The 14,970-nt window shown below is 23.4% G+C and overlaps 1 protein-coding gene across 4 annotated transcripts in view; it reads left to right on the forward strand.

Moving 5' to 3' along the window:
- Positions 1 to 14,042, forward strand: part of LOC113554266 (monocarboxylate transporter 10) — a 30,987-nt gene extending 16,945 nt beyond the window's left edge. For 3 of the 4 annotated variants that reach the window (XM_026958029.1, XM_026958028.1, XM_026958030.1), the window contains exons 4-9: positions 2,906 to 3,117; positions 6,939 to 7,149; positions 7,237 to 7,377; positions 9,325 to 9,550; positions 9,651 to 9,842; positions 13,649 to 14,040. In XM_026958029.1, the coding sequence (XP_026813830.1) occupies positions 2,906 to 3,117; positions 6,939 to 7,149; positions 7,237 to 7,377; positions 9,325 to 9,550; positions 9,651 to 9,842; positions 13,649 to 13,668 (1,002 nt within the window). In that variant the 3' untranslated portion in view covers positions 13,669 to 14,040. Of the gene's footprint in view, positions 1 to 2,905; positions 3,118 to 6,938; positions 7,150 to 7,236; positions 7,378 to 9,324; positions 9,551 to 9,650; positions 9,843 to 13,648 lie in introns of all 4 variants that reach the window. The other variant, XM_026958031.1, reaches the window with a different exon arrangement.
- Positions 14,043 to 14,970: the final 928 nt, after the last annotated feature.

The following is a 14,970-nucleotide window of genomic DNA, read 5'->3' on the forward strand; positions in this document are numbered from 1 at the left end:
AGTTACTATGATAACTGCTTATTATTGTACATTAACATTTTACAAATAGTTGTACCTTTACAAATATTATAGGTAATATAATTTGAATTAAACTAAATAATTATTCATATGAATCAAAAATACAAACTAACTTCATGTATAAGCGTTTGACATACTTCTTATCGATCTATTCGTAAAATAAAGTAACATAATATATAATACTACCTTATGTTTCACACTGATTTTTTCATTTTAAAAACATTATTTTAAACCTTTCTGACAACTAACCATTTACAATTTAAGGAATAAGCAACCTCCCTACTACTACTTATATGTACCTATACAACAACTACTGAACTACATATAGAACATGTTAGAAGTGATTCTTTAAAAGGTTTTTAATGTTAATCCCTTCAATTTATAGTAATTTCGAATCTCATTATTTTAAGTAACATTAATGTCAATACTTTAAGAATGAAAAATAGAATAGACTTTTAAATAAGTATACATTTTATAAATTTTATCAAAACTAAACTAAAAATAAAAAAATTTACGTCCTTTAATACTTTTATTTTAGAGAATAATATATTTTAAGTTTCCTATATTTTTATATACTAATTGCAAAGCTTTTAGGCGTTGTTAACACAATCAATAAATAATTTTTAATTTCAAATTTCTAAAAATTGTGAAGTACTTTCAATTTTATTCATTTTAAACCTATTTGTTTTTATTGGTATTAAACTAATTATTTCTACTTGTATGTTGTATAATCGTATTCATATACATAGGTCATTCATTTAATATTTTCATGCAGCGATTAGTACTCAGTATTTATTAATTGTTGTTTAGGTACCCTGCTATTCGAAACTTTAATTAGAACATATTAAATTTAATTAAGTGAATAACGTTAGTTATTGGTTAGTTTAGTATAATCAATGACTTTAAAATGGTAAGTAGACCAATTCATATTAAAAAATCAATGGTATATGTCTAACGAACCATATATGGTATATTTTTTAGTCTCGTACATTTCATACATAACACTGAGCATGTTGTGTATATTTTTCCTCAGTTCAAGATTTATTAATTTCAAATTATTTTTAGATTCTAGTTTTCTTTCTAATATTTTGAATTTAACAAATTTTAATTTAAAATGTTTATAAAAAAAAGTTCATGCCTATGTATCTTAAATATGTTTAAATGGCTATTATTGCAACTTATAAGGAGCCTTGGTATTACATTTTCAACATTTTTTACCAAACAAAAATGTATTTGTAAAAAAGAAATTGAAAATGTTATGTGTCATTACTCAGAGTGATTCTTTTATTGTTGAACACTCATTATTTCAAAATATGTTAATGTTTTTGGAAATGTTTATTATACGTAATTTTTAATCCAAATCAAACAACATTTAAAAAATATATGTATTTTTAATATTGTTTATTGTTATGAGTTTTTACTGTATTCTGAAGCAGAATATTTTTCGGGGTATTTTTATACATAAAAATCGAAATTCGGACAAGTAGTTTTTGATGAGTATTTAAAGTTTAGGTAAGCGGAGTTAGTAGTAAACCAATATTTTGTGGGTTATATCTTACTACTCTGCTAACCTGTTTTGTAAAAAATTTCAATTATCTACAGTTTTCAATTTACACCAAATAAAATACGAGTATGTCAATTTTGAAAATCGATACTAAGTAAAAATTGATGTTTTTCCTTAATTTTTTCAGTATTTTGAACTCTCAAAGTACCGACTAAATCCAATTTTCTATCAGAAACCATCTGCAAAGTTAATTATCAAAGCATTTGTGTTACTATATGTATACCATAAATAGGTACATATAAAAAAAATAACACATCAGTGTGAAATCAATACATTCATCGCTCCGCTCAGAATCCAATATTTAATACTATATGAAATGTAGATTGTTATGTATGTTAAAAAAATACTTAAGACAATTATTAATTAATTTTTAATCAAGAGTATGGGTAGTTAACCACCATTGTGATTTCAAATATTTTCGATACTGAAGTATTTAACAACGTAGTACCCGCTGAGTTTGTTTTGGTCTTACTAATACCACATACTATTATTAAACCAAAATATACGTTCAGGAGTTCCAATTTTGTATAATTAGCTTAAATATTAGAGTGAAATGTACTATTATTAAACTTAATGCACTCATTATCAGGGTTATATCAGCTTTTTACAGTATTTTAATTTTTAAGCAAGTTATGAGTATGTATAATATTAATATTTCAAGATACCATAATTCACTTAAAATTTAAGTATTGTAAAAACTCGATGAAAGAACACCAATAATATTCTAAATGTTTAACCTTTAAGTTTGATAATAGGTTATTTCATTCAAATATTTAAATAAAATACACAAAATTCGAACTGCTGAACGTATATTTTATTATGGTATGCGTTAGAAAGACTACGGTGACCAACACATTTTCTTGATTATAAAATATAATTTAATTTTAATATTGAAAACGTGTTGTACGTCTAGTATTTATAAAAATATCAGTTTTAATCACAAGGAACAATATATTATTTTAAATTTTAATTTTTAAACATATTTAATTATAAATATGTTATTTTTAATGAATATTTTATAGTTTCTAGCTTAATTAATTGTTCTGATTAAAACGAATCATGAATGATAACATATTTATATAACAGTATATTATATATAATATACATAATTTATTAGTTAGTATTTGCTAATCCTTAAAAATAAAATCCTGTCGTATTTATTTACTTTATCTTACTAATAGCAAGTTTTAATTTTTTTTAATTTAATATATTAAATTTGTATTTCCTTTTTATTAATTTGTATGTATCTATATTTTTATTATTATTAAAACTTAAATAACACAATATATATATTTAAATATTCATCTAATTATTCTATTTTAGGTGGAAGTATTATACGTAACTTACGGCCTTTTATATGGTATTGGTGCATCATTAGCTTACACGCCTTCATTAGCTATTCTTGGTCATTACTTCAAAAAATACCTTGGTCTCGTAAATGGTATAGTAACTGCTGGCAGCTCATTTTTCACCATGATCATTCCATACTTCGTAGATCATCTACTTGTCAAATATGGTCTAGATAACTGTTTAAGGTTAGTTTAAAGTATAATAGTATCTTATTGCACTTAAGTTATCTAATATTCTTAGAAATACACTTATATTATGTGTATTATTTAAATTTAAATATATTATATAAAATTTAATATATAATATTTTGTTATCGTTAATACATCGAGTACACTGTACGCTGTACTTCATAGCTTACAAAAATAGCAGAATAATACATTCTTAAATTTCAAATTTAAGTATAGTCCATTCAGTTTCCAATTTAAAAAAATTACTTCCTTCCCAAATGTATGATATTAACATGATTAAATAGTATTTTATCTATTAGAGAGCCTAAATAATAATTAATTTAAAAAAATAGAAATATATATTATACCCTGCACGACGATAGTGGCGCTAAGCTAAGTAAAAAAAAAAATAGCTGATAATATATCTAGGTTCTTTAAAGTGTACAGGATTAATAGTACCAATAAGGTTTTTTCATCCGTATCATTTATACGGATGCCTAAGAGGACGCCACTCATGTGCTATTTCTCTGTCTTACAAACGTACAATATGTCAATATGAAAAATTTTCATTCAGTACCTACCTCCAATTTTATGATGGTAATTGCGTTAAACGTACAACAAAAAGTGCATTATAAATTAGGCGATTCGAACGCATAACACTTGCATATCACACAAAAAGTATTAGGTATTTGTTTTTTTTTCGTTATTTTAATTTTAAAGTGCGATATAAGTAAGTATGCGATAAATCACAATATTAAAAATGCTCATATCTCGCATTAAAAATTAAATACCAAAAATAGCGATAATGTTTTTAACTTTAAGTTTGATAATAGCCAATAGGAAAATTCTCTCTAGTATTTAAATTAAAAATAAAACTAGAACTGAAAATATTACAAATATTATTGTATATAGTATATTATACCAATGAAAAATGGTATTATGAACGACTGAACGAATAGTTTATCAGTTTATTTATAATTTTTAAGTATTTGCAATTTAGATTCGCAGTTTAGTGTACCATCATTTTTTGGGATTCACTTGTGTCGCCGCATTCCGCTCATCTAAACTTATATTTATAACTTGCCAATCAACTGAATCAACTATACTCATTCAAAATTCTATTCATATGTAACAAAATACTAAGAAAAATATTCTGCATCGAAATAAGAAATTAAAAACGTATGTTGTTCAAAAAATAAAATAAAATCTACAATAATAGAAAATATGTAGTTTTTCAAAACCATAAATAATTTTCAAAATAATGAGTGTTAACTTTTAAAAGAATCTTCCTTTTTATATTTTTACATAACTATCGTAACTGAATATAATTTAACTATTTATCAAATCATTTATGTGTTTTAAAAACTTATACTAAACTGTCTAAACTATAATAAATTCGTTTTTTATCGGTAATTATACAGTTTAAAAAAAAAAAATTGGTGCTCATGACAGAAATATATTTCAAATTGTCATAAACTATTGGGTACATTATTTGTAATAGATACAGATATTAAATATGTTTTGAATTTTGATTAAATATGTAGTTAATATTTTAATACAACCTGGAATATGAAGATATTTAGCTATGAATAAATACATTTTATAACAATTTAAAAAGCAAAAAATAATATGCAATTGCATTTATTCAATAATTATATTGATTCTGGAATAATCTGTGACCGTTTTTATTCCAATTTTCTATCGGATCACTACACCACTACAACACCGCATGTATAGCGGTCAATCACACTGAATTTTATGATATAACCACTTTTTTTTATTATTATTAATAATAAAATAGTTCGTAAGCTATCATCGATAATCAAGTTCACTTTCAATAATTAAGTCGATTAAATATAACTTATAACATTCGCAAATTATTTAACTAGAATAGTGATTAATGATTAATTATCCATAATCTTTTATACTTAATCTTTCAAAGTATTACATCTTATCGAAAATATTATGCTTAACAGTTTATAGAAATATAATGAATTATTAAACTTTAATTCTATGAAACATATTACTCGTATTAGTAAACTAACAGAACATCATCAGTCATCACCTTCACATTTTATTTTTCTTACTTAATTCTTATTCTATCTCATAAAAACTACACTTTGGCCTTCACTGCACTTTGAAAATAGTAAATAGGTCCTTCCTCCTCGTGTAGTTATATATGTACATAATGTATAATATTATCTTTTTAGATTATATAGATACATATATAAAATACGGCCTTTTATAAAAAATTATTCCAAAAAACAAAATTAATCACTGGAAAAATGTTTTTTTTAAAACCTTGGTATATAAATTTTAAATAAAAACTTTAAGTCACAGAAAATTATAACTTTATAATTAATACTTACACGGCTTACATTTAGGTAGAGATAATTTTTTTTTTTTTATATATGCTTTCAAAAATATCCATATTTATTTAGTTATTAGTTAAAGTATATCTGATTCAAAAAAGAAATCGTACACTAAAGAGCAGAACATTATAAATAATTCATCTTTCTCGTCACTTTTGTAATATATTCAAAATAGCTTTGTAGCTTATTAACTTATAATAAAGATATATTATCCAACAAATTTCTAGTAATAATATATTATTATCTTATTATATTTATAACTTACAAATACCTGTAGACTATAGTAAATCAATAATCAGAACATTAAGTACCTAATGATAAGCCAATAAAGTTTTGCCTTTATCTTATCCGCTATTTCTTAAAGTTATTACTTATTAATTATTAATTATTATTGCTTAGTCCGTCAGCCGAGTAGATACCTACCTGTATATTACAGATTATTGCATACGTAGTACCACTAGTACGTACCTACTACCCGTTTGAAAATATTGCCCTTTATAGTAAATTTTTAATTTTTTTAACTTATTTTAAACAAAATATAATATACAAACTACATTCCTATGTTACATGTAGATGTATTTTATAAAAGTTAGATTAACAATTTATCGTTCTGTATTTTGATAGCAATGTGTAATTTAAAATATACCTAGATATATGGTACCTACTGGGTATTACTTAGGTTTAATACAAGTAGGCTCCACACATAAATTCTTCAGCTATAGTACTATAAATAATTACGTATCATCATCAATGGAGTATATAAAAATTAATTTGGGGGGGGGGTTAAAATTTTCCATTCTTAAATTCCAATTAATTATACAATCAAAATCAATGCCCGTTCTAATCATACATTTCAAGGAGGGTTTAAACCACTGCCCCCCATATATACGCTACTGGCCATCATTGTATATTAGTATTTATAATAATTTTAGTATAAATTCTAACATTTAATTTTTATTTTTACAAAAGATACCTAAAATATTGGTTACAGTGGTTACAAAGTTTTTTTTTTACTATTTTAAACCTTTATAAAATGTCAGTTATTTTAGTTACCTTAATATAAGTTTAAAACACATATTATGAACACTAAATTTACTGCAGCTTAATATATAATAATCAAAATTGTTTTAAAAATATAAGTATTTATGAATAACGAATTACAATGTAAATTATGCAGTAAGAAATCAAATTATTTATAAACCAATATTGAATAAAAATAATATGGTAACTGTAATGGCACGACTCATTTTTTTCATAAGTTAAATTAATACCTAATATGTATATGTTATGTTTTTTTTCCCCGGCCCCCTAGAGCCTTAAGTACAAGTATATTATATAATATGCAAAAATTTAATTATATATTAAATTCAAGTAATTATTTCTTGCTTTTATTGTTTGTATTTTGTTAATGTATTTCAATGTTTTTCCATTTATCTACGAATTTATTTATACAATAATCTATTATAGATGGGAAGCAGCGTTATCGGCTATGCTGATGGTTTGCGCTTTGGCGTTCAAACCTACATACAAAGTAGACAAATCGGATATGCATAAATCTCTGTCTGAAGAACTGCGATCATTGGTCAATATTGACATTTGGAAGAACCCTAAATACGTTATTTGGGCTACAATGATTCCTCTCGCTCTTTTTGGATACTTTGTCCCTTACGTCCATTTGGTAAGAATTACATTATTTTTTTTTAGCTAATTTTAATTTAGTAGTAAATATTTTTTATTTTTCAAATCAATGCTTTTTTTTATACAGGTGAAATTTGTTGATGACCGTTTTCCACAAAACGATGGTAAAATATTAGTCACATGTATTGGCATTTCCTCGGGAATCGGTAGATTAATTTCAGGACCCATATCTGATTATAAGGGAGTTAATAGAATTGTAATGCAACAGGTAAATTGAATTATTTATTTAAATAAAGTATTCTTGAGATTTTATTTATAATTATTAATTATTGTATGGTTATATTTTGTCAAAGGAACCATAATTTTACTGATACATTGTTGATTGTTATAATGAATGAAAAATTTCGTTTTTTTTTTTTATACTTAAATTTAAAAAAAAGTGGGTATCGCTCTGCTGCATAGTAGAGATGGAGAGTAAGTCACTGGTCACTATAATGTGTTAAATTTGAATGCAATGACAGGTATCATTGTATACGAAAAACGATTCTGAACAGAGATGATTTCTTAGTCAATGATTTTCACGCTTTTGATATATTTCGTAAACATTTGAACTTTAAATGCTTATAAACAAAAATTGTGACTAATGATTTTTGATTTTTTTTTACTACAATAAATACAACTTATAATAAACCTTGTGTTAAGTTTTAAAGATTTTTTGGAAAGAAATTTTCTTTATCGGCATTTTAAGAAAAAAAACTTTAAAAAGTCGAAAATTTCAATTGTCTATATTTCTATAAGTAGCTTAAAAAAGGTCAAAATATTTTAAAAATTTAATTGTAAACAGAAAACACTAATATAAACATTTCATGAAAATTTCAAATATTTAAAATGATTCGTTTTTGAGTTACAGCAAAATAAAAAAATCGATTTTGTTGAAAAGTGGTTAAAAATTCCCGTTTTTCATTATTTTTTCAGGGTTTTTCCCGACGCTTTTGAAAATTACTAGAAAATTTTTTCCTTTACTTTTGACCCCCCCCCCCCCAAATACCAACTAGATGAATTTTCCTTTTCAAAGAGAGGCCGAAGTCAAAAATCGAAGCGTTATTACTACTCCAAAACATGATAACAGACACAAAAATAAAAAAATAAATGAAAAAAAAACACACATCATTGTAAAATCAATACATTCATCACTCTGTTCAGAATCTAATAAAAAAATGATTAAAACTGATATTAATTACATTTTTAAGCACAATGTTATGTTATGTGCATTAGTGTAAAACTAAAATGTTAAAATTATACTAATTTAGTTTTCATTTATTTCATATGATAATTCAGTTTAATAATTCGTATTTATGGTTGTTATTTGTTTCCCACGCTATAGATTAAATAACACTAGTGTTATTTGTCAAACATAATTTTGTGGTAAAAATTTCAATCTAGTTTGTTACAGTTAATAAAAAAAGATAAGGCAACTGCCATGGAACAACTTATACATTTTAAAATATTAACTTAGTTTGATATTTTTAAAAACTTTTTATTTAATATAATCTCTTTCCTATCTTCTTAATAACAAAAGTAGTATAAAATACGAGTACAATAAAATGTATATTAAAATATTATTTATTGTTTGTTAACCTAATATGCTATTATGGAACTAATACAGATATAGGCAGTGGGGGTACACAACTATTTTCAATGGTGGGGAGGATTTATATAAAAAAAATTATATATACTTAAACATTGAAATATTATGTTGCTTAACAAATGTTTATTTTTATCATAGAACAATTTCTAGTTTAAAAATATAATTTATATAACATTATAATATTTTTTTTATTATTAATTTTTAGATATTTTTAGAAATTACATATTATAGTGAAAAAAAATACTATGTGGGGATTGGTAGTTTAAACCCCCCCCCCTATGTGTGTGTGTGTACACCAATGCCAAAGAGGGTTTATAATTATCTTATAGATAAAATTTTATTTAAAGTTTATTGCGTAATATAATAAAATCAATAATTTTAAATTTTAAATTTAAGTCAGCAACAGGCCAAATTAATATTGTTGTTTTTTTTTAGGCAACTGTATTGTCAGTATTATTTTTAATATGCAATAAGCATAGATTGTTTTTTCCAATCATGATTTAAAACTAATATAATTTAATCTTTGATTTCTTATATTTTTGTTTTTATTTAATTTTTTTTTTTTAGATATCCCTGTTTGTTATTGGTTTGATGACTATGTTTATCATTATAGTACCATACTTTTCTATACTAGTGATTATTACATTAATCATGGGGCTTGCTGATGGATGTTTTGTTAGTGTTATGGGTCCTATCGCTTTTGATTTAGTTGGTCAAAAAGGTGCTGCACAAGCCATCGGATGCATTCTTGGTCTATGTTCTATACCATTGACAGTCGGCCCACCAGTTGCTGGTAAATAATCTATGAATTGTGAAATCATTTCATCAAAAATTGAACTAACTTTAATATTTATTCACAATTATTATATACTATTTTACTTGTTTATATTCAGGTTGGATGTATGATAATTATAAATCTTATGTTGGTGCATTTTTAATTGCTGGACTTCCTCCCATGATATTTGGAATACTATTAACTACTACACGGTGTGTAAGGAAAAGGACTATGGATATTGACATAGACGATAAGGATCCAAATGAACCAAAACTTCTTGATCCAATACCTGAGTCTTGCAGTAAAGAAGGTAAGCATTCAACTATTATTCCCACTACTGAACATACATTACTACTATCAAAAACTATTAATCCAAATTACACACGTTAAAATTATATTTTTTACGTAGTTAAAGTATCTATTATACTTATTATGATAAATAGATAATAGAACAAAAATATGTAAGTAGTTACTTAAAATTTTAAGAAAAAGTCAAAAAATAATAATTTTGATTATTATTTATTAGTATATGATATATATCACATAAATAAATATTAAATACTTCAAATAATATTTAATAACAATCATAGGATTTAATTTATTTACTTTTATTGAAAAACTGCTAAGTTGAATGTTACCTATTTATTGTATTTTTTTATTTTACTTAGGACATATTATTCTATATTATATTATTTAAGATAATAATTGTTTCATTAAACTTTAAATTATGCAGGAACACTATGTTTAAGTTATGTTATTAATTTTGTTTCAAATGTTTCATTGTTATGTTAATATGTTATCAATAAAATTAAAATATATTATATAAGACATGTTTAGATATTAAATTAAAATATTTATACACAATCAAAGAATATAAAAATAATAATCCATCAGACAATATCAAAGTATCCTGTCTCAGGCATAACATTTATCCAAATCTCTTTTGCTCAACTCTATACTTTATATCAATTCAAAATGTATTATGAAACATAACATGTAAAGAAAATAAGCTAGGATTCGTTGAATAGTATAATTGGTGAACCACCTGAAGTAAAAGTAGTAGCAGTAGTAGTAGTAATAGTAGTAGTAGTAGCAGCATGCTACTAGGTATTTTTTCTCTTTAAGGAAAATTGAAGAATCATAAATATAATTTTAAGTATAAATTCTTTGCCACTAGTAGATTGAAATACACTAAATGACACTAAATGATGAATATTCAGTTGCTATAATAACAGATTTTAATAAATAGTGTTAAGCAAAATCGATTATGGTTGAGAAAAAAACAATTATCCATCCCAAAAACATATCTATATTAAAATAATTTATATAACTATTTATATTACTAAAAATTATCTATAAATAGTATTTCTTCTTAAATTAACCTATTGTATTAAATTATTTATTTAAAGTTAAATGCAATAATTTATTACCATAGTAATACTAACATAATTTTATACCTAATTATTAAAAACTTCAAACTAAAGAGAAAAGTATATATTATGTATATTGCACTATTGTCAAAAAATCAAATAAGTGTTGTAGGAATGCTTAAGAATTACTATTCAAGAAAGACAAAAATAGGCTCCCTAATATTAGGTTTAAGCTTCGATATATTTTAAGATTATATCATTATGTATATTATATATACTCTATTCAGAATGAGCTCAGACCTCAGTGGTGACTAGTTTTCATCGGACGGTGGTCAGACAACACCCATTTGTCAACCCCATCAAGTCAACTATCTGTACACGTGTGGTGTAGTAAAGCTAGATCCATGCACACAAATTAGCTGTCGAGTTCTGATCTCATTCTGAATAAAGTATATATGGCTTAATTTTTCCATTTCAATAATATTACACTAATATTACTTATTACATATGAATAATCATGAGTTGTTAAGAAATACTTTCAAACTCTTAAATATTTAAAGTACATCACTGACTGGGTATTATTTTTAAATTATTTCCCTGTCATTTGTGTTAATGTAAATACAAAATAATAATACTATCTTTATACATATTAAAACTATTAAGTTTAATGATTTTCTAAAATACATTATATATTATTGGTTTATTATTGACACAATATCCAGGAATTTCATTTTAAAAGTCATTTCAATTGATAAATTATAATTTTTAACATATAATTAAAAAACAATCAAATAAACAACCGCAAAGCTCTAGGAATTTGTTATACCCAACAATATCATATTTCAATAATTAGTATTGCATTTAATTCATACCAAACTACTAAATCCCTTTTAGTAAATTATCATACAGTTATAATGATTGTTTACTAAAATTCACTGTATTTAAGACTGATACAACAACAACAACAAAAATGATTAATCTTAAAAAATAAATGTTATACTTCTTGATTTTATCTCTGCCCAAACAAATAAGCAGTAGTACATCCATTTTAACTCTTCTTATGGTAAATGTATGTTACGTATGCAATATGCATATGATGAATATCATATTTATTATGTACTCTGTGATGATGAATTAATGCAAAATTTTGGAACCCTATTATAGCAAGTAAGTTACACATGCAAAAAATATAAATTATGGGCCTCGTGAATGATATGCTATTGATTTGATCTTGATTTTCTCCATCACAAACATATTTTTATTACTTGGACAACTGATTCAAAACATATTAACAACAAATTACAAAAAAAAAAAATCATATAACTACATTGTTATAATACCTGTATAATATTTATTTCATTCCATTCATTAATCATTATTCATTAGTTCATTACCATCGCTTAAAAATTATATAATAAATTGTATTTGAAACGTAAGTTAATTGCATGACATCAAACGTTCAATATTTATAAATTATAATTTATAATGAATGCTAAACCAATTTAGATGAGTTATGAGTAGATTTATTATGGAACAAAATAGCATGGCACAAATTAATAAATTGCGGTATTAGATAAAATAAGATATAAAATATAATAATCCATAATTGTAATTATAAAATATATAACATTAATATCATTATTTAGTTTCGAATGTTTCAATACTATTTGTATTTTTATATGAATATATTTTTTAATAAATATATAATTTGTTTAGTATATTATATTACTTAGCACTTGTAGATACGACCTTTCTTGAATATTACATATTTACAATTAATTACATAAAAAACAGATTTCATATTGTTCATCAGTAATGTAGGAAGTGAATTCATATTGTACAATTTTAAGTTACAGTGAAAACTTAATCCTATAAATACAGTTTTGCACATTTATAAATTACAATAAATATTTGTAATGTGTCTATGAACTTTATCAATTTCTTATCTATATTTTTTTGTTTATTATTATAAAATATATATATATATTTAACTTTTATATAATTTTAATAGGTTAAAAAATGTTTATATAAAGTATTAAACACGATTAAATAAATACCTTAGGTACATCATTCAATTATTATAATATACTAAGATATATACAGAATATTTTCTATGAACGTTTTCAAATGCTAACTATTATTTATAAAAAGTATTTTTCTATTAATAGTATTATTACAAATATAGCTTTATTCAAATTGTATGCTTTTCTAAAATAAATAATATATATATTATAGCTAATCATTATGACAAATTTTATTTTGAATTGTGCAGTTAGTAAAAAATAATACATTAAGTAGTTTCTTATTTGAACCAAGTTCATTTGTATCATTAAAATTTATAACTTTTGCTTTGTTTGTGTTGTATTATTATGCAAACTGTTTATTTTTGTATAATAAGTCATTTTTAATTTCAACCCATATAATTAAAATGTATTCAAAGTATGATATATTACAGAGTTACATAAAGTTAAGACTTAAAATGCACATACACATGCATATTTTAATAACTTTATTCAATGTTTATATGCATAATGCATATTACTAACATTATTATAAATAGAACTATTAATACTAAATCTCTTAATTTTTAATTAAACTAAATTTTGTTGAAAGTAATCAATAATGATAATTAATCTTTTGATTATTACTTTTATTAATTTTTTCAAAATGTAACTCTGTAATAAATTAAAAACTTTAATTTTTTTAAATAATTTACTTGCATATATTCATATATTTTATTTTTTAGACTCTCAAGAAGTTTGTTGATCATCCAAGACCCAACAATACTTTTCATACAAGTACATACTATATAATGCCACAGACATCTTTAAAGTTTTCAATTTGACTCAATAATTTTTTTAAATTATTGATACTCTACAGCTAATAATAACTGTCTACTTAATTGTATATAATAAGATCATTATAATGTACCTAATATTTAAAGCAATTATAATTTATTGATATAATATTTTGTACCTTTTTTATGCAATTATAGTTTTGATGTACTGTAGCTTTATTATTTGTTATTAACATAAATATTTAAAGAACTTGTCGTATGATTATATTTTTGTAAATAATTTAGAAGTACATTTTTTATTGTACATTTTTTTTTTTATCAAATAAAAAAACATTGACTAATAATTTAATTTTGTATCTATCTAATGTTTATTTTCTATAATGGTTTGTAAATTTAACGTAAAATCAAAAGTTAATACAACAAATTGAAAAATATAATAAAATTTATACTAAGGTATATTTATTTTTTATTTCAACTATATTTTTAAAAAAGTAAGCAAGTGAGTACTATTCTGTTGTATATTAGATTTAGAATGGTCACAGTTATGAAAGTGTTAAATTTGACTTAAATGATACATAATTTTACACGAAGAACAATTCTAAGTGTAGATGATCTATTAGCCTATATCAGGGATGGCAAATCCATGGCACGCGAAAAATTAAAATATTTTTACTATATATAATTAGTAAAAATATTTTGAGCATATGGCTTTTATTGGTCAATAAAGTATAAACGGTACCACATGGAAAGAAAAATTTGTTATACCGGCACTGAGAAATGAATTAGAAGAAATTCAGCATAATGGGGCAATAGGCAAATTGATTGTAAACATAGGGAACAAGATTGCAATTCCACAAGATTATTCTACTTTAAAAATAGTAACATTAGCTGTTTTGTTTTTTTTTTCTTCAACTTATTCATGAGAGTCACTATTTTCAGATATTAATTTTATAAAATCTGATTTAAGAAACCGACTAACAGATGAACGTAATGCCTGCATATTGTACTTTATTAAAAGTTGCTATGTAATTATAAACCAAAACCAAATATCAACAAATTGGCATCAAAAATTCAAAAACAAAAATCATAATATCAAGAAAAAAAAAATCAACAAAGTAATATTATTATATTATGTACCTAAACTAACTTTTTTTATATTAAAAAATTAATCATACAATAAAATTATAATAATTTTTTTACAATATTGAATAAAATATATACTATTTTTCATGGCATGCTCGAAAAAAATTAAGGTAATTTTTGGCATATAG

The sequence above is a fragment of the Rhopalosiphum maidis genome, chromosome 2, assembly GCF_003676215.2.
Source record: "Rhopalosiphum maidis isolate BTI-1 chromosome 2, ASM367621v3, whole genome shotgun sequence".
In the NCBI taxonomy this organism is placed as follows: domain Eukaryota; kingdom Metazoa; phylum Arthropoda; class Insecta; order Hemiptera; family Aphididae; genus Rhopalosiphum; species Rhopalosiphum maidis.